The sequence below is a fragment of the Stylophora pistillata genome, chromosome 2 (genome assembly GCF_964205215.1).
Source record: "Stylophora pistillata chromosome 2, jaStyPist1.2, whole genome shotgun sequence".
Classification (NCBI taxonomy): domain Eukaryota; kingdom Metazoa; phylum Cnidaria; class Anthozoa; order Scleractinia; family Pocilloporidae; genus Stylophora; species Stylophora pistillata.
Window position 1 is genome coordinate 6,511,468 of NC_142520.1, and position 26,262 is coordinate 6,537,729.

The 26,262-nt window shown below is 38.4% G+C and overlaps 1 protein-coding gene across 1 annotated transcript in view; it reads right to left on the minus strand.

Moving 5' to 3' along the window:
* The window catches only part of LOC148736861 (uncharacterized), a 33,666-nt gene extending 10,224 nt beyond the window's left edge, over positions 1-23,442 (minus strand). The window contains exons 1-17 of the mRNA XM_088749198.1: positions 23,235-23,442; positions 22,726-22,924; positions 21,677-21,835; positions 18,758-18,944; positions 18,060-18,224; positions 16,473-16,721; positions 16,102-16,250; positions 15,299-15,482; positions 14,921-14,942; positions 5,136-5,933; positions 4,578-4,972; positions 4,431-4,490; positions 3,546-3,735; positions 2,697-2,804; positions 2,319-2,406; positions 1,973-2,063; positions 1,843-1,892 (exon numbers count right to left, since the gene is read on the minus strand). Coding sequence (XP_088605324.1) covers positions 1,843-1,892; positions 1,973-2,063; positions 2,319-2,406; positions 2,697-2,804; positions 3,546-3,735; positions 4,431-4,490; positions 4,578-4,972; positions 5,136-5,933; positions 14,921-14,942; positions 15,299-15,482; positions 16,102-16,250; positions 16,473-16,721; positions 18,060-18,224; positions 18,758-18,944; positions 21,677-21,835; positions 22,726-22,924; positions 23,235-23,442 — 3,302 coding nt within the window. The remainder of the gene's footprint in view (positions 1-1,842; positions 1,893-1,972; positions 2,064-2,318; positions 2,407-2,696; positions 2,805-3,545; positions 3,736-4,430; positions 4,491-4,577; positions 4,973-5,135; positions 5,934-14,920; positions 14,943-15,298; positions 15,483-16,101; positions 16,251-16,472; positions 16,722-18,059; positions 18,225-18,757; positions 18,945-21,676; positions 21,836-22,725; positions 22,925-23,234) is intronic.
* Positions 23,443-26,262: the final 2,820 nt, after the last annotated feature.

Sequence of the window (26,262 nt, forward strand, 5' to 3'; positions counted from 1 at the left end):
GTTGATCTATCCAAGTATCTGGAGGGGGTCCTGGGAAGTCAGGCATCAGACCCCATCTTGGGTGTGGCTGTAATGATGTTCCTGGTAAACTAGGCCTTGGTGACACAACTTGGTTGGGTACAGTCCAACCTCTCCAAGGGGGGCTTGGGGTAGCTGGTGTGCTAATTTGATTTGGGTTAAATGGGAGCTTGTAACATGTTGCAGGACTGGAAATTGAGTCGGTAACAGTTGTAACTGTTCCAGAATGAGTAAGAGGAACTTTGGGTGTGGTACAACTTGTAACTGGCACAGTGGTTGGATTGCTTATACTGGTTGTATCATGTGCTTTATTTTCAACAGTGTTTATGGGTAGCTGCTTTACTGGACTTGTTCCAATTTCAATTAGCTGATGCGCAGGCGGTGGCGAGATCTGAACAACTGAGGTTTGAACTACTGGGCCATCGCTCTTGGAGTTCTCATGGCTAAGTAATTTGTCAACATTCTCTTTTGAAGATTTCAAGGGTTCTGGTACAGAAATTTCTTCCACTTCTCTCAAGAGTTTGACCTCCAACATAGCTCTTTCGGCATAATACATCTCAATATTGTCGAAACAATCGTAAACAGGGGCAAGGGCAGCCTCCATCCAATACTCTGGTTCATCGTCATCGGGATTAAGCTCAAACAAGGATTGATTAATATTCTCTAATTGGGACACAGCTTTCTCAAGGTTTAACTTCAATGAAGCGAGTGTTTCTTTGCTTAGGTGCTTGCTAATGTGACGGTTAATCTGGTTGACTAACCTCGTTACGTGTGCTTTCTTTCCACGTCGAGTTCCTCGGATTTTCCGGGTTTCTTCGTGAGCCGTATTATCCCTTGTTCCAGCCATGTAATCCCGAAAGTCCTCAGAGAGAGAGCGACTCAGGCTTGGCAAGTAATCTCGGGGTTTTTTTCTTCCAACTTCAAGCAAGTAATCCTCAGGAAACCGGTCGGGGCCTGGTTGTTTATCCCACAGCGAACAATTTGATTCGGCCATCTCGCTCGTTTAGGACAGTATTTCCGGTGAAATATCCGCCGTCGAAGGACCAAATAATGTGGCGAAGGTTATCCGAACAAAATAAAACTTGGACAACGAGCGAGAACAGCAAAGGTTTTAATTCGTGATCCGAAAAACTACGCAATAACACAACAAGATGGCGGGTCCGACAAGCACATGTTTTTTTTTCTCTCGACTGTGGGGGACTAAGTTCTATTTTGATAGAATCCGCTGGCTAACGGGCAGTTGGCAACACCATGACTACCCATTGGAGCCTCAGAACCTGGATTGGATCCGGCGCTAATGATTGACATCTGGTAACATATTCTCAGCTCCCTGGCTCTCATTAAATCGTCTTTGAATGACCACTTTCAAACTGAGACCAATGATTATCCTGATGTTTTCAGACTTGGCATAATTCTTAAATAGAGTCATAAAGCATTATTACAACCTAACTGAAAAAAGAAAGCAAGCCACCAAGGAAAAATAACGAACATGGGAGAAGAATATAAATAAACCCATCAGTGAAAATATGATTATAGTGCATAGAGGGGCTCTATCAATAATATTCATACACATATAGCTATGAAAACAGCCAAAAAAACGATATTAACTAATGAATGGCTTAAATCTATGAGCAAACAGATTGACTCTGACAGTCGTTTTCAGAACGTGGGGAAAGTTTCAATGCTTTATCAAAATCGAGTGATATCAATGCTTTATCAAAATCACACCTTCAAGAACGATATTTATAAAATATTTTTTCATGATTTGAGATGCAAGATCCAATTACTTCTGGAACTGGGTAAATTATATTTTCCAGCTGTTACCTTTCATTTAAAACACTCCAGAACATACATCTCTTCTCTCCTCCATGGACCTAGTTTAAAAATAGATGTTATCTCTTTAGAATAGTCAACACAACATAACAATTCATACTAAAATTGTTATTGTTCTTACATTCAGGTTTCTGAACTTTAAGATGACATTCTGATTCAATTTTTCTGGTTTTGGATCCATAGCCACGGCCATTATTCCAGAGTCCAAATACCTATTGAAAAAACAAAATTTGAGCATGAAACCGATCAATTTTGACCATAGTTATTCATATGGGAGCCTTTACAAAACAGTGTTACTTTAAAGATACTTTAGTAGACGCTGTAAAGATCATTGCCTTACAGTAATAATCATTATCTCCAAAAAAATTGAAAACTGATGACCTGTAAGTTAAACGGATATAGTTTCTTTTTTGTCTGTTTTTGTTGGAAGGTGCATTTGGTTAAGAAACTTAGGGAAGTAGTCTCACCTTGTGTTGCCTGTTTTGATTTTGAAAGGTTGATCTATAAATAGTACTTCATGAAGATCCTTGTAAAGGATCCTTACAACCACTGATACTGAAAACGAAAAGGAAAAAAATCAGGCAAAGAAAATAACATCATGAATTTCACAGATAACTTATAATCATAACAATATTAATAGTAATAACAATTATGATAACTATTATAATACTAATAACGATAATGATAATATTAAGAAACGAATAGAGCTCACAAAAACATACCCTGGGTACAAGATCATTCAACACAATTTAATCATAGATGTCCTTGGTGGTTGCTCAAGACTTGGAGAGGAAAAATGCATTGTACTAGCACATCAAAGATTCGAAACGTTAGTAAATACAAACCGTTGTGTACAAAATTTGCAGAGGATAATTTGATTCTCGCCTGCAGTTCTTGTTTTCCAAAGTAGAAGTCGCTAGCATTTTGGCGGTAGGTTTTTTGTATAGCCAACACTGACGGAGAAAAAGAAATCAAATGACGAATTTAAGAATAACACATTTTCGAAGAAATGTCCCTCGCGTTGTTCTGAAAGTAACCGTAATCCAAAAGTAATAATCATGCTGTAGTAGAGTAGTAGTAGACATTTTTATTTATACAGGATAGCCCCTTCAGTGTAGTAAACACTGGTATCAACGGGGATCCTGTTACCCACCCATCCCACCCCAGGGGAGGACATCCATCACCAGTAGTCTCGTGCGTGGGAAATTAACGTCTCCTACCACTAGCCCTGCAGGAGAGGGGACCTCCATTTGTTCATCCCTATCCGAGAAGACTAGAATATCTAACCATTTCTTGATGTTATAGAAAGGTAGCAAATTCTTTTCAATTATTTTAAGACCCTGAGTGTTGGTCCGACCGGGGCTCGAACCCTCGACCTCCCGCACAACAGTCCAGCGCTCTATCCATTGAGCTAATCATTGTTTGTTTCACTGGATTTCTTTACAATCCTTTACAGATCACTAAGACATCGGGAAAAAGAGTTTTTAATGCTTTTAATCATTCTAATCGACGGAAAAAATAATTCACTATCGTTACAACTGATGAAAATATATATTGTCAATGGAAATCCCACTTATCAACAATTCATTGCATCATCAAAGCAGATGAACCACTTTGTAAATAGGCCAATTAGTCAGTGGATTAATAAGTAAATGCATTATTACAACTCTGAATATCTCACTGCCCCGACTTACCCAGTTTGTGGCTATCGATCCTCACTGAAGAATTCGCGTCAGTCAAGTGATACTTGCCATAATTAAGGGAAAATTCCTCCAAAGCGACCGCCGCATTGAAAATGGATTTTCTTATCATTCCTATCTCCTCTGTGCGTTTTGGGATGTTTTCTATACTGGCGATGAAGTTTTTAAAAACCTTTATAGCCGCCTATAACAGCATGTAATATTTTTGTTAAAGTAATATGCTAAAATTTTGCACCCGTGTGAGTCAAACAAAATATTTGAGTTTCCCATGAGTATTAGACCCGTAGATCCCCAGATCGCGGTCGGACTTTCTTACAAAAGAGTTTAAGGGAACTGTTACTCACGTAATATGTTAGCAAGGGCATATTTCTTCTATTCCTTGTAAGATCATAAAAAAAATAGGATAAGGAAATGAATAGAATCCAAAAGGGAATTGGGAAAAAAAAACTAAAATTTAGCAGGATGGCGAGCCGATGTCCACGAACTCGTCCAAGCAAGAAGTCGGAACATCTTTTTTTAGGGATCAATTTTCCACTTATGCCAGCTCATGTCATAATAATGATAATACTAACAAAGTTGACGACGATGATAATATAATAGTAATCACGATAGTTATGCATAGTGAAGATGATGGTGATGATGACGACGTGACGATAATAATACAGACCTGTTTGATCACGATGAAAAAATGAAAAAAAAACAAAAGGAAGAAACAGAATGAGTTCGAAGTTTTCAACCTCTCATAAGGATCTAGAAGCTACTTTGGACGCTTTTGAAGGGAACTAATTCATTGCATTGGTCATTCTTTCTAACCATTGTTCATGTTATAAGTGGCTTAATAAAAAAAAAAGAAAAAATAGGAAAGTAGTAAACTCATACCATCAAGGAGCTGATTTCACTAATTTCCATTCCACCTATTTCAGAGACAAATTCATTTTCCTGAGGTAAAGAAATACAATAAAGTTGAATAATGGCAGACTATGTAAATTATTATTAAAAAAAAGTTAAGAGAAAGATATTACGTGCCAGATTCTCGATCGCTTCCAACGTCGATGGCAGAGATGTTCCTGGCGGTGGAGAGGTTGACGATGATGCTGCTGTCGTCATCATTACTAACAGTAGTGATGACGATGGAGATGGCATTGATGACGATGAGACAGCTGATGTTTCGGCTGCTGCTGCTACTGGTTTTGACGCTGATGCTGATGCTGATGCTGCTGATGACAATAATGATAATAATGATGCAGTTGCCGATGATGCAGCTTCTGATAATGCTCCTGCCAATTTTGATGATAATAAAGCTTTTGATGATGATGAAGATTTTGATGCTTCTGCTGGTAATACTGCTGCTAATGACGAGTGTGGTGATGGTGATGGTGAGATTACTGCTGGCGGTGATTGCGTTGATGATTGCCGCAGAGCTTTAAGTTGAAGAAAACTTTCATTTAAAAATAAAATTGACACTCAAATTTGAAAGCTAGGATAAAGTGCAACGAATTTAAAGTATGGTAATTAAACATTATTCGATTTATAGCATTTTAAGTAATTCATGCATTTAATACCTAATGTACTTATTGTACTCACTGTAACCTCTTGTTCCATGTCCTGTAGAAGTTTTAGTTGCGAAAAGTGGAATACCGGCAGACGTAACGACATTCGACGTGGATAACTTTTGAGTACTGTAGAGGCTATTTACATATTTTGAGCATGTGCAGCTTTCTCCGTTAGGACAGGTATGGAAGATTCTCGTACTGAGAGACGGTCTGTCATAAGACGACATGACACGTCCGCAACATTCACCATTTCCAGAGCATACAAGCTTATCCTGAGAACTGATTGGCCAGGTTCTAGTCATGCTACATGCTTTAGCTTTGCACGTCTGTGTACAATTAACAGCGTTACAGTGCATATTGCACACTTTTCCAATTTCGCATATCTGTTTTGTACACCCGCCTCCGCTACATTCCATATCACATGTTTCGGCCTTGCAAGTTTGTTCGCAATCCTGTCTGCTACATCCCAGATGCATTTTGCATTCTTTTGCCTGATTTTCGCATTTCTGTATTTTACACCCGCCTCCGTTACAGTTCATTTCACATTTTTGTGCAGCCTGGCAAGTCTGTTCACACTCGTTCCTGCTACATCCCTGATGCATTGTGCAGTTTTTTACCTGACTTTCGCATCTCTGTATTTTACATCCCCCTCCAACACATTTCAGATCACAAATATCAGCCTTGCAATGTTGTGGTTCAAAATTCCCCTCACCGCATTCTATACTACAAAATTCAGGACAACTGCTGCAATTCTGAAGGAGTCTACAATAATTGTCGCCACTCGATGTACATTTATTGGGATCGCAAGCATCAACACCAAGCTCAGGACCTGAAGAAAAAATAGTAACAGTGATAATACTGATGACGATAGTTCCGACAAATACAAAGCGAAGCTAGCAGAAATCGTGAATTGATTCATAGGCTAGGTACAGATTTATACAAACACTAGCAGACTGTTAGCAACTTTTTTTTTTAATGTACGAGAGTGATAACCCTGTATTTCATCTAATATCGCATCTTTAATACCATTCTATATCTATGGTTCTTGTTGCTGCTTGCAAGGATCATCCTTAATTAATTACTTTAATTGTGGGTCTACTCAGGAGGGGGTACTCCTTCTTCAAGCTAAACGGGGACGTGCTGCTGGACAGGGTATGTTTTTTTTTTTTTTTTTTTTTTTGCCTCGCTGTCCTGAACAGGGTCTACGATTTACTCGACTCTGTACCCTAAACAGGGTCAGAACCTGTCCTGACGACGGTATGGTATTACGAACCTAGAGAAGTTAAGCAGCCATTACAAGGTCATCAGTCGTCATCACATAATTCTCTAGACGAGGATGCGATTTTTGCCGGTATCCTTTAGTTTGAATTTTCTTTCTACTTATCATTACTATAACAAGCGCGCATTGACAGAATAGATCGTGCCACTGGTCTAGTTTCTGTGTGTCGGATAACGTTATGAGTCACAAGTAAACAGCTCTTTTCGGAACATTTTACATATATTAATTGAAGTAATAATTTCTCTTTAATTTACTATAACAAAAATCACCATTTATAGATCTTGCTCATTTTTAACTAAGTACTTTAGAACTTGATGCTTCATAGCCTTAATTTTCTCTATTGTAAGTGTAGAGATGCAATCTCTCTGGGTTTTAAACATATCAAACATGATTTCTCTAGTATATATTTAGAAATTATAACCTTTTCAGCGTTTATAGGAAATTGCGCTAACTACCTCTGGAACAAAAGTACTTTTTTCCTTGTTTTGATAGCTAAGCAATTACGCTTAAGGTTACCGTCTACCTTCATGGGTGTCTCGCGTGCAAGTGATGTAGCGCGTCCGGTTTAAACTGTAGATATCTAAACCTCCTATATCAAATTAAAGCTTATGGGACTGGCTATCAGACTATACCAAAAATTTTGAAAAACAAAAATTAATTGTTGAATTTTTTCACGACTTCTAAATGAGAGCGCCCGAATCACCTTTTAAGAGCTACAAGTCAAAGGGTATTAGTTCGAATGCTCTCAAATAGTGACCGTAGCTTTTTTTTGATATATATAACAAAAAGGTGTCTCCGAATTTTTTTATTTCTAAATACTTTTTTTCAAGAACGATTTTTGTACGATCACTCCACTATTTTTTAATCCTATTTCAAAAATGTTCTTTAACTTTTTACTGAAATTGAATATGGCAAATCCCTGACACGTTTTTTAGCGCTTTGGCTCCGGAAACGGAGGAACACATTAAATAAGCGAAAAACAAAATTCGCTTTGACAGGTAACTTTCAAAAAGTGATTCGGGCACTTGCATTTAGAAGTTGTGGAAAATTCGACAATTAGTTTGTTTTCAAAACTTTTGGTAAATTCTGATGGCCAGTCCCATAAGCTTTAATTTGATATGGGGGTTTAGATATCTACTGTTTAAACCGGACGCGCTACATCGCTTGCACGCGAGACACCCCTGAAGGTGCACAGTAACCTCAAGTAAAAGAAATTTTGTTGGACAGTGTAAGAACTAGGTACCTTAACGCAAACCACGACGGTAAATGTAACGAGTACATGGAAAAACAAAGGATCAAATGGTCAGAACATAGCTCAGCACGTGCTTTTTCTAAAACCCTATACATTTCTCAGCCGTCCTCTGCAAAACAAACAACGTTTGATTTGCTTGGTCTGTGAACGAAAAACGCCAACGGCAAATTATCTAACTTTCCATTTGGAATCCAAGGCGGCTCACCTACGTTGTACTGAAGTTAGAGTGGGGCGTCACTAAAGGTCCCTAAAGGCTCTTTGAAGCAGTTTCCAACACTTAACCAACATTCGTTCGACAAAACTTGAACAGATGCGGCCTTTTTAAAGGCCTTACAAAGGCCTTACCAAGGCCTTACAAAGGAAAAGCTGAATCGATGTTCAATGAAAGGTTAAGCCGATTTTTAAAGCTTGATGCAACACGCTTTCAACAGCTTTCAAGGTTTTTTACGTTTTCAAAAATGTTAGATGACCTGTTCAAACGCATTGAACATTTGGCTTTCAACACAGTGTTGAATGCACTTGAAGCAGATGTTGAAGCCGCTTTAACGGCCTTGATACTGGTTGGCTGTCTGTAAACTTCTTAAAATAAGTATGAATTCAAACTGCCTCAACACATATACTCATGCAGAATAAGTGCGTACTGAGTAAGTTTGTTTTAGATGAGCTGTCACATTTTGGGTTGATGAGTGAACAGTTTTTTGTGAGCATGATAAGACAACTCAAGTAGTTAAACGTTAGCTGACTGGCTAATTTTATACTAGTTAGTTCATTTCAGAATCTTTTACAGTGTTCCACAAAGGTTTTAGCCTGTGTTTATAAAGATGAAAATAGATCTAATAAGTACAAAATTAACGTGAGACCTTTTCTCAGCCAGTAGATGATTAATTAACAACTATTCCCCAAAGTGGAGTTGGTTAGTGGTGGATATTTACCGGGCCGCGAAGCGGCGAGGTAAATATCCATAGCTAACCACCGACGCTGAGGTGAATAGTTGTTTTAGTATATTCTAAAACGGTGAGATAATATACACCACCAAAAATTAATTTGAGTGATTTCTTCGCTTGTCACGGATGCAAAACGGGACGCCATTTTTCCCCGAGTTGCTCGGAGGTAAATAGCAAAGGATATTCGGAGTTTGAATAGCCAATCAGAGCGCACCTTCAACGCTATCCACTGTTTGAGTATATACTAAAAATAGATATTGCATATATTTTTCATGAGAAATACCTTTACAACGAAGTGTGCGCAGAAATATATAGAATTCGAACATATAAAGCATTCCCTTTCAGGGATAATTCTAGCTACTCCCGCGAAGTTAGGTTAAATACCGATTTCTTAAAAAAACTAACAGCCTTTTGGTAACTTTTTAAATGGACAAGATTTGTTACATTGTATCTCATAGTTAGTTCCTGTATTTATAGGTCGTTCATGATAATTATAATATAATAAACAGTATTTGTAGAGCAATGGTCCAAAAGTAGTAATTAACAACTATTCACCGAAGTGGAGGTGGTTAGTGGTGGTTATTTACCTCGCCGCTTCGCGGCTCGGTAAATATCCACCGCTAACCTCCGAAACTGAGATGAATAGTTGATTTAGTATATACTAAAAAAGTGAGATAATATACACCACCAAAAATTAATTTGAGTGATTTCTTCGCTTGTCACGGATGCAAACCGGGACGCCATTTCTTTGCGAGTTGTTCGGAGGTAAATAGCAAATGATATTCGGAGTCTGACTAGCCAATCAGAGCGCGCCTTCAACGCTATCCACTATTTTAGTATATAGTAATTTTGCATGTTCTCTGCTCCCAGAAATACATCCGCTTCAGGCCTCTTAGTGGCTTAAGATTAAGAGGCGACGCCTTGTTATGTATTATGGGTATTGAGGAACATATATGGGTATCCCTGAGGACTGAGAAAATTTCCACATATCGGCGTTGACATGCCACATGTCATTTAGTCAACTGAATTCAAGAAAAAAAAAATTAATTAATAATACCGTAGATATTTAAGATTCAGAGCACAATAGGATGGAAAATAAAGAAAATCTCTTGGAACTTCATAAAAAAAAAACGGGCTTCAAATGATGGCAGTGATCTATTTAGTTATTCCAGAATTTGTGTCTTTAAACTAAAAAAATCCAGTCTAAAGTATCCCACCACAATTTGCATGTTTGCGCGCAAGCTTTACATTTCATGAAAGGTTTAATGCCCGGCTGTAGCATAATGACACTCCGTTAACTGGCTCCCTTAAATACATTCCCTATATATTAGCTTGGCTTCCAAAAGAAAGCCTGTGTGGGTAAGCTTTCACGAAGGATAAACTAGTTTAAAACCTTTGCAAGTTCTAACGGTCTCTGTTTTTACCCTATTGTTTTCGAGGACAAGTCGCCAGACAGCGATATATAAGCTAGACTCCTCGGAGTACACTTTATTCACATGCTAAATGAATTCAACCTCTTAATGATCCCTTTAGTACTCACTCAACAGAGGTATTGATAACAGGAGTATTCCCCACAACTGATAGCATCTCGTCGTCATCATTTCTTTCCGTCATGTAAGTTGAGTTCCTGTTAGCTGAACCAAACGCAACCTTCTGGCAACTTTTCAGCAGCTGTGGATCGGTTCAAAATATCTTTTGCCGGTATAATGCAAGGCTTACGATAATTTCCTTTTCAGGAATATTTAAAGGTCAGTCGCCTAGTGTTATTTTGAGCCAGAAGCAGTGGTTTAATCAGTTCTGGCATATGATGCGAGAAGTCGACTGTCATGCAAATTATTGACGTCGGTTCTTTCTGTCAAAATTTAGTCAAAGTAAGCCTTTTCAATAAAGTAAAAAAATACAAAAGCTATGAAATTAACATATCTAGCAAATGTTTCACTCGAATTGTAAAATTATTTCAATAGTGTGGCATGGGATACACATAGCGAAAAACAGTTCATTTTTTAATAATATAGCCTCAGGCAAAAGATATTAACTTCGTGGCGACAGGTTTTATTCAGTTTCCATGTTACTATAAGTTACCTACAGTGAGCACTCTTTGTTTATCTAGCTTGCTAACTCAAATTAAGCTTTTTTGGGGGAGCGCCGGTATCACAAGAGTTGCTTTAAAACAATTACATCTCCACTTGAAATAATTCTCTGGAAAACAAGTATTTTTCTTCTTTTCGTTTATTCTATTGGTCCTCACTAAGTGGTGCAGAGCGGTAGATCAAACCTGCATATGTCACGCACTAGAAGGTGTTATTGACGAAATTCCTGGCGTTTATCGTTTCTTAAAATAATAAATGGGCATAATAGCTCACCAAGGCTTCATAAGTCGTTTAATTTAAAAATAAACTGACAGACCTATGAAATTCTTTATTAGATATGACTGTTACCTGTTTTCATTGAAAATATATCAAAATAATTATTTCAGTGGCACCCAAGAATGTTTCATGTTAGAGTATGGGGTTCATAAGAGGGGAAAAATGATTTTTGCAGGGGGGAGCACATGATTTGCAGTGGGAATGGAGAGGGAGATAAGTCGTCGCTAACAGAGTGTAAAGAGAGGGACTAAGGACAATTGACTGCCAGTGAGAGAGGATAATAAGATTACTAGAAAGCCAAAGAGGAGACTCGGTAAGGCTGCCCTTTTTTCTTCCAGGCGGTAAGTAATATGAACGATTCCTAGTCAGTAATAATCTGCATATGAAGATAAATCACTTGTCTCACAAAGTTGACACGTTCGATATGGATTGCGACTTTCGACTCGAAGAACAAAACACAGGTGTCCCTAGACGACCACCTTATCGCTTAAGGAGTTTCACAGTAGGCATATTTTTTTCACATTGAAAAATGATTGTAAATTCAACCTACATTGTAATCATAATAATAACTTCTATATTCAAACACGCACATAATAGCTCTGAATAACTTTTCCCTTAGCTGTTTCCCCCAAAAATTGACGGGTTAATACCATAAAATCTGTTAACAAATATTTTTGTTATCAACCAGCTCTTTCAGATTGCCCTTTAGGTTTCAAAATGCTTTCGGAAATGATCTAGACTAAAGGAAAACGAATAAATTAAGAAAACAGATAGACACAGTTTAAATTAAATTTTGGGAAAGGTAACCTACTAACTGCTCCGTCCGTTTTTTGACATGTTTGATCAAATTTTGCCTTCGAAACAAATGTAATTTATGAATACATTCGAAAGACTTGATTTTTTTCTTTTTTTCCCTCGTTAACTACGTGATCATACTTGAAGACACCTTTTTACCTACGCGTGAATTATGAACACTTGCCCACATGCATTCATATTGCAGATAGCTCGTTTTCTTTGCGTTTTTGAAAGGCACTGGAACTTAAATAAATCCGAAAAAAATTCGTGACAAAACTAAAATTGGAATTGCTGCTGAAGTTTGCACACCCTGCATTTTTGGCTATCTTGAGATGGCGCGCTGTTATAGCAAGTCAGAGCGCGTGTTATTTCGTGACGTTGCTATCTTTGTGCGATGAAGTTATTTTTCTTGATATTTCCGAAGCCTTATCTAAATGCGAAGACAGCTGACGAGTCTGTGAGGCAGTACGCATGATTTTCGAGAAGTACTCCACCATAGCCTCCCCTTCTCCTATGATAAATGATTTACCTGAGATGTACGCACGATTCTAAAACGTTTACATACATCTATATGCACCTGCCGACTATTGGTGAGACCATAAAAGGCTGATCTAAATCGGTAGTTCTTCTTTTCTACTTTAGCGTATTTAAATTACATTAATAATATACTTTTTTCTTTCTATCCTATTTTATAATGATATACAAAAAGCTAAAAAATTGCAATGGGAAAATGACAATTTTCTAAGTGAAGAGTTGGAGCAAGTCACTACATAAATTCGCATAATCATGATTTATAAAATTAATAGCTGCTTTGAAAATTGACCGAGTGAAAATCGAAAAATGTGGCATGGCCGAAAAATCGAAAGCCTCCATATTTTATAAGGGCTGATAGTTTCAACTTTGTTGATATTTCCAAATTACTCCATATTTTATCCAGAGACACCTTATAGTGAACATAGAAACGTGATAAGTTTTTTTTTTTTTTTTCTTCCAGACTTGCTTCTTTATCCCAGAAAATTCACGAAAACTGGAGCGCGCGTCGGTAGCCGTAAAATAACAGAAATCAGTAACCCGAGTAGAGGCAAACAAACTTTGCTTGTGGAAAGCACGAAAGAAGGCAGGCTTGCATCAATTTTATAAATTTTTGTAACAAGGATTGAGGTATAGTTAAAGTCTAAAACGGGACCATTTTATTTAGTTTGATGCTAACATAACGCTTTTTAAAATCACCAAAGTTTAAAAAACGCCCATCAAAGCGCATATTTCGATTTTGGTGACTAACGAGCCCCTGTTGAATCATAGAACGGTGGATCGACATTTAGCATTAGCAAAGGTGTTCAAAACCTGTGAAAAGTGAAAGAATAATTCTCGGACACGAAGGTGTTGATCAGAGATAAAAAAAAGACATTGAAAGCGTCACGTTTTGTGTCGCACTGTGTTAGATTACACAAGACACCTGGGACGCCCGTGGCATTTGCAAGCACATTGGCCGAGGGGATGGGGAGTAACCTCCGATGAAAACATGAACTTCTGCAAAAGAGAGCTGGGATCGGGATAGGAAGGGCTGAGTAAGTACACTCTAGGACAATACAAATTCCAAACCTTTGAAAACGGGGCACAGAAAGATAACAGCACATAACTTTCTTTGAGCAGCACATTTTTAATAATTAAGACTACATCTTTGTAGTTAAATCGAGGAAATATCTCTGTATAATCAATACGTCTCTGTATAATCAATACGTCTCTGTATAATCAATACTTCCTCTGACATAAGGTCAAATAAATGTGTAAAAAAAACATTTTGTTTTGTTTTCTTTTTTTGTGTTTGTTTTCGTACTTGGCACAATCCTACATTTGCAATCACGATACGCTGGCAAATTCTAGCCAGATCTTTGTGTATGCGAGCCGCTGTGTAATACAGTACATAGCATCTGTCTTTCATGCTAATTTGGAATGAAATGTTTTCCTTCCTTTTATTACTTCTTAAATTTCCCCCTCAATCCAATAATTCTGAGCCTCTGCTGTTTTTAATAAATCATAAAATTCTTCGTCTTCTTCTGAGAACCCAGATACAATTCTCTCCAGCCGTTGCAACAAGTCATGCTTTCTTCTACGTATTGTTCGAAAAGAAGACTCATCAACATCTTTCTGAAATCTTACTTTCTTTTTTTTTCCCTTTGCCCCATTCGTTATTGCTTTTACCCGTCGCGGATATTAACATGCTGCTTATCTTGCCAAAGAGTGATTGTCTCCTTATGCTGTATCGATGTATATCTATTTTTTCTCTGGTTATCTTCTCCCTCAAAGCTACTATAGCCCGACTTATCAAATCAAATTTGATTTTTTAACCCTTCTTGCAATGAATGCCAACAGTTCTTACTTTTTTTTTCCTCCTCTCTTGGGGACGTTTGGAATGCTGTCCACTGTTTAAGTGTTTTACTGATTGCATCGAAAAATCCTCTCCTTTCTTTTGAGTTCGAGCATGTATCTTCATCAATAAGTTCAAAAAGCTCACTTTCGTTCACGTAGTTTTTTGCTTCCAAAAGAGTATCGTTTATCATGCCGATAAAAAAAGTTTATGTAGAGGATAGTAAGAGTGAAAAGTATTAGGAAGGCGAATATTTTGGCGTATACGTTATTTGCCTCCGCTAGTTCATTAATTGGTCTGGCCTTTACTCGTTCAAGAGTGATCTTGAGTTGGAAGTAAGCTCCTTTTTAACACCGAAGAGTAACGCTCGGATACAGAGCAAAACATCAAGACGCCGAAGTGCAAAAATGCCACAAATAAAGTCAATAAAAAATTTTGAATTCTATTCGCCCTTATTTAAAACCTTAACATAATTTTCGTGGATATGTCCTATTTATATAAACTCGAAAAAAAGTAGCTATTTTAAAAGACTATGAAGTTGGGCTAAAAATGGAAAAACATACCATTGGAAGGACGATCACAACACACTCCAGACTTACATTTCTTGCGTCTTCCTTGTCGGCTTTCATCACGATAACAAGCACAGTTATATAACATAGTAAAACCACTGATATAGCAACAATAACTGTGATATTTCCAGTTTCGGATAACCGCTGGAACTGCTGTAGAACCTTGTCTAAGTCAATAGGATTGGGTTTAACCAAAACACATCCCCCAAAAAGACGTCAAATGGTTACAGCTGCAATTTATACATCCGTCTGTTGCTACCAAAATCTGGAGTCATAGACCAAAAAAAAAGAAGTGATGTGATTTATGAAATAACTTTGGCTTTTATCAATAATCCCTCAGTGTCTCTCTTCGTTCAAAGGGACCGCTTGACCGTCGTTAGTTATCAAATTGATTGGAATTCTAAAGATAGCAGATCTGTAACCCCTTAATTTGACACAGTTTGGGCTTTGTTTGCTGGAGCTTGTGTTAAATGAATAGTTAATTGAAAGCAGAATATCAAAATACCATATTTATTTCTTCAAAGTTATTCAGTAATGCTGGAAGCACCTGAATTTTGTTCAATACAAAACTAAATTATAAAAAAAGTTTGCCTGAAAATCTTAGTTTAACTTTACACTCACCTGACAACCAGATGCTAACCGCATCTCAAGTTTCTCAGACCAGTATACGCAACTTCCTGAGGAAACCTTAAGAGTATGGTTTTGATCTGTTGTGGAATCATAAACTTGTGGGGTGAATGGTGGATCCTTGAGTTCGATGCAGGAGCGCTTCCGTCGCCTTCCTCCAGAGCAAGATCTTTTCTCCCTTTTGTGGGATATGTTAAACAAATAAAAATAAAAAATAAACAGTTTTTAACGTGGAGAAACACTTAGCTAGAAGCTAGTTTACAGGTTTTCCACCAAACAACTGAAACAAATAATTCTAATTCAAAAGAATATTATTAAGAATCTCAACTGTTGGCTATATTATAAGCATAGCCGGGTTTGAAACTCGGGGCTATCGTGAAACAAATCCAGGTGGTGGCCAGGGCGGGACTTGAACCCGGAATCGGCGAATCGCAAGTCCACGCTGACCACTCGACCACGCTGCCTTCTTAGTTGAGGCATTGTAGTTTTTGAGCCCAACAAAGTACTTTCCAGGAAGCTTAGCCACAATTTTTATTGGTGCAAGAGGATTCAAAGGGCAGCCAGTTTCTCCTTCACTCTTGCCATGCGTACTTAACATCCAAACGCACTTTTCATTATGAGAAATTGTGGCATTGAGGTCGTGGTCTTGAACTGTCGGCCGCTGACCAAAACGTTGACGTACGAAAGCAAACATATGTAGGGTTGGGTTTTGGGGTTTGATATCTAGCATCAGCAGGGTGTTTTCATACTTGACATTAATCACGTGGCTACGTAGATCGTCACTCCTTCTAAAGTACCATGGTTTCTCTGTAAAATTTTGTTGATGTTTCAAAGGTGTCACGATGATAATGTCGTCCGAAAGATTTGATATTTTAATCTGCTCGTTTTTGTCGTCCTTTAGCTTTAAGGACAGAACATCAGTGTCAACTCGTTCCTTTGTGACGACCTAAATATAAGGGTTCAAAGAGAATGACAGCATCCAAAAAGAAGAATAAAAAGAAAAAAAACAAATAAATAGACAAGGCTTTTTTTAATCAGTCATGAAACTGAAGTGAACTGGAAAATGAAAAATAATAAAGAAAAATGAAAACGAAAAGGAGTGAACCGACATTCCTGTGGTGACATCAATATTTATGTACAAGATTCGTATTTCAAAGGGACGACTTACCTGAACATCTACAAAACTTGTTTTACTAACACCTGAGACAGACAAGTGGCTTTCAGGCGGTAAGATAACCCGACCTTTCCCTGCTCTTGTTTCAAGCCCTGAAAGACTATCGAGGGTATATCTTCTTAACATCATGGACAAATGTCCTGCTGTGATTGATATTGGTTTTTCATCAGCAGCTGTCACGGCCAACACTGAGTCTGCAATTTTTTCGAGGATTGTCATCGAAATCTTTACCAATATCTTACCCTGCAATTAAAATAGTCACAAAGGTAAAAGGAGAAACAAACTAAAACATATTTTGGATTGTAAAATACTCAAAACCAGTAAGGACGGACTTTTTAAATGAAAAGGGAAGGTAAAGTCAACGGCAATATGTTATTAAATATTACTCGGTGAGAGAGATCTTTTTTTTATATTTTCCTGTCAAGCTCGATAGCTACAGTTATTTGGACAAACCTAAAACTATGGTGGAAAAAGTGAAAAATCGAGGAAAGCCCGTCATGCTGAGTGACTTACCTGCCCCTCCCCCACCCCCCTCCCAGCAGGATATTTGTATATGTATCCCTTGGTATCATCATCAACTTGCAGACGTCATAACAGGCTATCTAATTAAGAAAAAATATTTTCAAAATACGGAGACGTAATCAAAACACGAGAAAACAAGAAAAGAAGGGAGGGTGGGGGGCACGAATTTACTTGTACCTTGAACGTACTTCCGGGGTTAAGAGGGGAATGGTTTGTCCCCGTGTCTATATTTAGTTAAACAAGTAAGTCATAAGAAACATATAATTTGTTCTTGAAAGCGTGACTTGACTAAATCTTCGGTCGCAGTAATTGCTGCTGCTTTCAGCACGCTATTTACACCTAAAGCCAGGTTTTTCGCTGATTTGGTTATCAGTGGTATGTCTACTTCGTCCTTCGATTTGGCGAGGGACCATAGGAGTGACGTCATTGAACGGATAGCAGACAAGGAGATATTCTGTCGAGTGCATGAATCGGTAATGTGCTAAGAACGTTTGTTTTGAGATTTTTTCCTTGAACTCTCGGAAATATGATTTGCGATGCAAAATTTCGTGCAACTTCAAAAGAATAGATTAATTGCGGAGCTTTTATAAGGTGAGTGACCAAAAAAACATTACTCGTCACTTGACATCACTACCTTAAGGGTAAAGTTCCTCTTCTTCCTGGAGCTTCATCTTCGGTCCCGACCGGACCAACACTCAAGGTCTTAATATAATTGAGAAGAATATGCTGCCTTTCTATAACATCAAGAAATAGTGTAGATATTCTAGTCTTCTCGGATAGGGACGAATAAATGGAGGTCCCGTCTCCTGCAGGGTTAGGGGGAGGAGACGTTAATTTCCCACGCACGAGATTACTGTGTGATGGATGTCCTCCCCTGGGGTGGGATGGGTGGGTTGTTGTCTTGCGTTTACATGAGCCTCTGGCTCGGGCAATATGGGCAACCATGCCCCACGTAAAGACATTAAACTTGATTACAGATTACAGATTACAGGAGAGAGGGCTTGAAATCAAGTCAAATCTGCTATTTAATATATAGGTAGAAAATATTTCGGGTCTCACCTGTAAATCCAGTGAGTTTTCTCGCGAGACCGATCGCAGGACAGCGTTTGCTATTTGTGCCGCTTTTCCCAGGTTTTCCTCTTTGATGTACTCATTAAATGAACTGTTAGTTGCCATGAGAAGGTTTGCAATAACGTTTCGTTTTACTTGCTGAGATGGCTTAATCTACGAAAGGTCAAAAGCAGGTATTGGTTTAGTTGCATGCTTAAAGAAATTTTTGCTCCTTGGTCCATAGTTAATAGAATACAAAAGGAACTAATTATAAATAATAATCCCCTCAACATTTCCCACAAGACATAACAGGAATGACTAATCACCCACCTGTGCTGTCAAAAGAGTTGGAGAGGCTGAAATGCCAAATTTGTCATTCACTGTAACAATGAATTCAACTGTAAAGTTATCTGTTGCCGGGCGGTATTCAAGAGGTACTTATGGTATTATTAACGCCTTGATAAAACATGTTAAACAAGCCATTTTCATGTCTGTATTGAATTTGGTAGGATAGAGGCGAACTGTCACTCTTCCAGTTGCTACAGCTAAGGTTGATATCGGTCCCCAGTGAAGTGCCTCTTGATGGAGCGATCAAGCACTTCCCCCCTGTAGGGGGGTGAAGCCATGGAAATGTCATAAGCTCTCATTCCCCACAATCCGTCCGGAGTTGAAACAAATAATGCCAAGTGGTATTTATTTCCACCAACGAAGAAACCTTTCTTGATGACAATGTCACTAGAATTGAGCGGTGTATGTCTGATGGCGTCTTGCCTGTTTTGCTCGTAAAGTATCCACTCATAAGAAGATATTTTGGAGCAAGGAAATCCCTTACAATGTGACTTAATGCTAACTTTGATTGATGGATTAATTTTTGGCTGACAGTTTATGAAACATCTGAAATAAGACAAACAAATAGTTATTACGCGATATTGTAAAGCATAAAGGTTTATTCTGCATCCAAATAGAATCGGATACTGACCTAAACTAACTGTAACAGGAGAAACTGCAACAAAAACTCTAACAAAACTACTAAAAGAAGTACAAAATATGATAGAAATTATAAAAACAGAAACAAAAACAAATAAAAAAAGTAATAAACACCAGGCGTGGCAATAGTTTTCGCGACAACTAAGAAATAACAACGATCAACACACACACAACAAGAGCAATTACGAGGTTAAAAAAAAAACTAGTGTTTAGCAATAATAACAGCGACTAAAGCAATCACTTAAATGAAACAAGCAGAACAATCTAAAACATCTAAAACAAGAGGAAGAGCAAAAGCCATAACAAAAACTCGTTACCAACAGCTACAGCTACAATAACATCAAACCAAAGTCCTTACTTTTGATTTATTTTAGGCGGATTTCCCTCCACCAAATGAATTACTTGATGTGCAGTTGAATTGCGATTGTCTTTGGTCATAACCAACCTTACTATATAGGTCTTATTAGCAGCCATATTATCCGTATTGAGGGAAATCTGATCACCCTATGCTTTTCCAAAATAACGAATAGTTGATTTGTTAATAGCTGGAAATAAATGTCTCTCCCCTTCCCACAAATCCAAGCTGAAGTAGTTCCCTGTGATCTCCCCATACTGCCACAATTCCCAATGTACAAATCCCCAGGGAAGAGAGGTGGCCTCAGCCTGGCGCAAAAAACGGAAGTTTTCATCATTATAACGCCAATTATGCCCCCCTAGCAGCCAGATCTTGAATAGTAGCCCCATACGTCATGATCCCGGGAGCCTCATGGGGATACTGTGCAGTAAAAATACCCCCATAAACATGAAAAGCTTGGAGCCAAACATCAATTGACCTGCAGTATTACGTAGCAGGGGTGGTTCTTACTTATGGTATAGCCCAAAATATTCTTTCTTCTTACTTGAGTAAGGAAGGTTCATGTAAATTGTCCATTAACACAGGACTATCCCTTGTTGATATGGGGCATTAGCTAGCATGGGCAGCTCTTGCCTTGGGTTGGCATTGTGTCCAATGCATCGAGGAAGTTAAGTGAGGCGTTTAAGCCTTATTTCACATATTTTGTTTAGTATCCTACTGTTGATCTGGGGCATTAGTTAGCATGGGCGGCTCTTGCCTGGGGTCGGCATTGTGTCAAATACACCGAGGACGTTAAGTGAGGCGTTTGAGCCTTATTCCACATACTTAGTTTAGTATCCAACTGTTGATCTGGGGCATTAGCTAGCATGGGCGGCTCTTGCCTTAGCTCGGCATTATCTTGATTACATTCGACAGTCTATTTAAAGGTCTAAGTCTCATTATACTTCTCTTTTCTTATCCTAATGTTGATCCAGTGCAGTAGCTCGCATGGGTGGCCCTTGCTTGGGGTGGGCACTTACTAGCTTACCTTCAGATAGTCTATTCAACGGCATAATGGTTGACTATTGTGATTCCGAGCATTAGCTTGCATGGGCGGCTCTTGCTTCTGTGCTGCGCTTGCCTGGGGTGGGGCGGCATGTGTGCGGTCACATGCTTTGGCGTTTTCAGTGCCCTAACCTTTACTGGGCCAAACTTTGTATCAAGGATTTGATTGAACAGTAATTTTAAATAAATGCGGCTATGGGATTTTGCCCATAGCCATTTACTCCAGTTGTTGATTGGTTAAAATTTTTCCCAGTAAACATAGCTCAGGCAAGGCAGCATATTTGGGTTGTTCATATAATTTATAAGGGAGAAAAGGCATAAAGGAAATATTTGCTTGCAAATATAATTTTTATGCTTCTTCTCCCCGTTGTGTACTTTTTATTTCTTTTGGGAGCCTGGGACTTGGGTGGCATTTATTTGGATTATACCCAATACCCTTTAGGATACTTGTGCTTGCCAAGTGACCAGGCTCCCATGTGAGCGTCACTCCGTTCCATCTTGATGGTGGTTAAAGACGTGGTTTTTCATCCCTCCTCCTCCCCTTGTCCCAGCCACTCCTCATTTTCAGATCATTATAATGTATTTTTTGGCGTTTTCAGTGCCCTCGCCTTTACTGGGCCAAACTTTGTATCAAGGATTTGATTGAACAGTAATTTTAAATAAATGCGGCTATGGGATTTTGCAAATAGCCATTTACTCCAATTGTTGATTGGTTATAATTTTTCCCAGTAAACATAGCTCAGGCAAGGCAGCATATTTGGGTTTTTCATATAATTTATAAGGGAGAAAAGGCATAAAAAAAAATTATTTCACCACTGGAACATATTTTACAGTTTGTAGTTCCTCTATTTTACGGATGAAGTCAGAAAGATGGTGATCCGTAAGATTTTCGGAGATTTTTTTGCTAGCATCCACATTCCTGTTAAGTTGTCAAACTGGCAAGAAAGACCCTGGTGGAAACAAGTGACCCAATCAGAAATTCCCCTCCCAAAACGGCTATTGAGATTAATCCCAATTACTTGTGCAAGATAATACAAGAACGATGCCACAGACTTGCTTGATTTCGAAAGAGCTTTTTAAAAACGTTAATGAGGATTATTTACTCAAGTACATGGTATAACTCGCTTGCTGCAAAGCAGTGCTCCAACTTGAAAAGTCCTTAACAGTTACTGAACCTAATTGCAGAAAGGTCTAAGTTTGACAAATAAGCAATCCTCCATACATAATGATAATGAAGTACCTATTGTTGATGCTGTTGGTGACGCTTTCACCGTTTCCGATGCTGTCCATTTCGATGACCATCACGAATACGAGAGCAATTCCGTCAATGTGGGTGACAGAGATATTACTGTCGATGGCAATGATGTTGGTGAGGGTGATAAAGTTGCCAATTGTAACGCTAAAAGAAAAAATAAAGTTGAGAAAACAAAATGACATAGACAGCCAGATTTTTATTGACTTCAGTAAACTTAAACCTCGCTTTCTTGTGAACAACTATCGATCTAAAGCTCGTTTGAGAAAGCCCTGAGTTACCTGGGAATGAAAAAATCACAACTTGTTCATCGGCAATGGGTCATATGTTTAACATAAATGTAGACTATAATTGCTTCAGTTTCATTCTATAGAATACAAAGAGACGCAATTTAAAAAAAAACAACAACAACAACAAAAACAACATTGAGGAGACAGTGCAGCCTGCAGAGGCCAGTAAGACCAGTTGTACGAACTATCTTGGATAGCTTAAATGCTAAGGATAATCTGTGTATTTTTGTAGTTCTTTAATAGCAAGGACGATTTGGTAATTGTAATGGTGAGATTATTGCTGCAGAGCTAGAATTTGAAGAAAATTCTCATTGTCAAAATAAAATTGACACTCGAATTTGAAGGCTGTGACGAAGTGCAACGAGGTTAAAGTATGGCAATTAATTATTATTTTATTCACAGAATCTTAAGCACTTCATGTATTTAGTATCGAATGTACTAATTGTACTCACCATAATCTTCTGTTCCTTGCCCTGCTGAAATTTTAGTTCCGGAAAGTGGAATACCGGTAGATGAGACGACATTCGACGCATCTAAATTTGAAGTGCTGTAGAAGCTATTTACATATTTGGTGCATGCGCACCTTTCTTGTTCATGGCAAGTTTGAAAGATTATCGTGCTGATAGGTAATGTATTATGGGACGCCATGAGACTTCCACAACATTTACCATTTCTAGAGCATACAAGCTTATCCTGAGAACTGATCGGCCGGGTTCTAGTCATTCGACATTTGATAGCCCAGCAAGCCTGCTTGCATCCACTACATTCCATATCACATTCTTGTTTAGCCTTACAAGTCTGTTCACAATCCACCCCTCTGCTACATTCCAGATGCATTTTGCATATTTGTACTCGGCGATCGCATTCCTGTCTTTTACACCTGCCTCCACTACATTCCATATCACATGTTTAGGCCTTGCAAGTTTGTCCACAGTCCCCCACTCCGCTACATCCCAAATGCATTTTACATTTGTCTACTTGAAAATCGCATAGCTGTTTTTCACACCAGCCTCCTCTACATTCCATATCACATGTTTTGGCCTTGCAAGTTTGTCCACAATCCCCCACTCCGCTACATCCCAAATGCATTTTGCATTTGTCTACTTGAAAATCGCATGGCTTTTTTTCACACCAGCCTCCTCTACATTCCATATCACATGTTTTGGCCTCGCAAGTTTGTTCACAAGCCCCGGCTCCGCTACATCCCAGATGTATTTTTCATACGCCTACTCGAAAATCGCATTCTTGTTTTTTACAACTGCCTCCGCTACAATCCATATCACATGTTTTGGCATGGCAAGTTTGTTCACAATCCCCTACTCCGCTACATCCCAGATGCATTTTGCATTTGTCTACTCGAAAATCGCATAGCTGTTTTTCACACCTGCCTCCGCTACATTCCATATCACATGTTGTGGCCTCACAAATTTGATAGCAATCCTCTGTGCTACATCCCAGATGCATTTTGCATACGTCTACTCGATAATCGCATTCTTTTTTTTTTACAACTGCCTCCGCTACAATCCAGATCACATGTTTTGGCCTCGCAAGTTTGTTCAAAATCCCCCACTCCGCTACGTCCCAGATGCATTTTGCATTCTTTTACCTCATATTCGCATTTCTGTCTTTTACAACCGCCTCCGCTACAATTCAGAACACATGTATCAGCCTTGCAATATTGTTGTGCACAATTCCTTTCACTGCATTTTATGCTACAAAAATAATGACCATTGCTGCAATTCCGAAGGGGAACGCAATGATTGTCACAACTCGATATACATTTATCGGGATCGCAAGCATCGAAGCCAAGCCTAAGACCTGAAGAAAAAAGTTGGAATAGTAATAACACGATAGCTTCATACAGTTACAAATTAAAGCTAGCAGAAATTTCAAATTAACTCGTAAACAAGGCACTGATTTATACAAACACTAGCAGACTGTTGGCAACCTTTTGTTTTTTAATAAACGAGAGTGATCACCCTGTATTTCATCTAATATCGCATATTTAATTCCATTTTGCTATGGCTCTTGTTGCTGTTTTCAAGGATCGTCTTTAATTAATTACTGTACATACGGGTCTACGGAGTGGGGGGGGGGGGGGGGACGTTAGTGGTGGTACTCCTTCTTTGGACTATACGGGGACGTGCTGCTGGACAGAATGTGGTGTTTTTGATCTTGTTTTCCTGAGCAGGGTATACATTTTACTCGCCTCTTTCCTAAACATGGTCAGAACCTGTCCTGAACACGGTGTAATACTACAAGCCGCTGGCGGCACCCCTATACCCAGACATGGATCAATACATCTACCATCTTGATCGTGAACAAGTATACTTTGTCATTATGCTAAAAACTACATGCACTTTTTAGGCTTCTTGGTAACACTTAGTTCCCATACCGACTACTTTTTTATACCGTGGGTGTTGGAAATATCCTAGGGTATACCTCAGTATTTCGAGATTTTATGAATAATGGTGTTGAATTTTCAAATATGTTTTATTGAAATGAGTGCAAGAGGAAAATGAATCAATAATAAAGTTAATACTAAAGATTCACACGAGAACTGGACAAGGGCGAAGAAAAAGAAAAGGAAATCCGCCGGACCTCGTTAAAAGAAGACTTGAAATTGTTTCCTTGAGCTACTGAGTTTAGTCATTTGTGAGATGTGAGTGGCGGCATCAGGTCAATCCTTATTTTGTTATTCTTTGGAGTGAAAAGTTGGGCAAAAAATTATCCCAACGTCATTTGCATGTTTGCGCCTGAGCTTATTTTTTTTTTCATAAAGACCCCTGAATTAAATCAGGCATTGGTTAACAGGCTTCTTGAGGTTCATCACCTAGCACATTTATGTCTTGGCCCTTTGAGGAAAGCATGTTTGGTCGGCTCTCACAAAGGATAAACTAATTGAAAACCATTCTAAGCTCTAATAGTCTGTTTTCGCTCAATTTTTTCGGATGCTACTCGCCGGACAGCCTTAAGCTTGACTCCTCGGAGTATGCTTAATCTTAATCTTTAAAGGGAAGCTTTGGTACTCACTCAACAGAGACATTCATAACAGGATTTTTCCCCACAACTGGCAACCTCTGGTCGTCATCGTCATCATTTTTTTCGTCGTGTGGATTCAGTTCCTGTAAGCTGAACCACATGCAAACTTCTGGAAAATTTTGAGTGGCTGGAGATCGGTCCAAAATAGCCTTTGCAATTATAAGTGCAATGCCTGTGAGCTTTCTTTTTTTTCAGAAATATATATAACGTCACTCACTTAGTGTTGTCCGCCATGTACATCCGGCTTCCACGTATAATGCGGGAAACTGACTTGCAAGTTATTGACGTTGCCTCAAGAAAACAAAGTGGGTATATGTATGATGCACGATCCTGATGAGCTTCATATATTCATTGTATCTCATTTATCACTTTCACGGGTTTATTACGAATCAACTTAACGGCCTGCTCCCAGTTGGCTTGTTAGCTCAATTAATAGAGCGCTGCACTAGTATCGCAGAGGTCAGTGGTTCGAATCCCGTACAGACCTGATTTTTTTCAGGTCTGATTTTAGCTAATGCATAAATAGCGCTGTCCTCTGCGAGGATCGCGCATCATACGTATCTAATACCGCAGTTCAAAATATATGAACTTCATATATTCATTGTATCTCAAAGTGGGTATAATATCAAAACTTCAAGAATATTCTTCAGTCGCATTTTCAAATTATTTTTTGACAAATAAACATGTGCTATACAATAGATAGCGAAAAGCACTAAATTTTTGAATGATATAGCCTTAGGTGAAAAAACGAAAAAAAGAAAAGAAAGGATAAAAGACCACGTAGTGGCGACAGATGTTATTAATTTCAAACTCATTATTAACTACTGACAGTTGTTAGTGTTCGTTTATTTAACCCGTTTACATCGGATGACCTTCTTTTACAGCTCTAGCATCACAGAAGTTGCTACAAAACCGTGATCATGACTCCGTATGAAATACTTCTATCTCATATAGCTTCTTTTTTCCTTGTTTTTTTTTTCTTTTATCTAATGGCCCTCGCGTGGTGTACAGCGGAAGATCTTACCCGCATATGCTACGTACTACAAAGTGCTATTGACAAAATATGTGATTTTTTTTTTTAATTTTTTAAAATAATAAATGGAAATAATAGCTAAACGTAGCTTCCTTAATAGTTTTACTTTAAAAACCTTGACAGACCTATGAATTTCGTCATACTTTCTTCATTAGACATCCTCAGTATTAGTCTGTGGGGATTATAGTCACATGCACGCGGAGCATTTG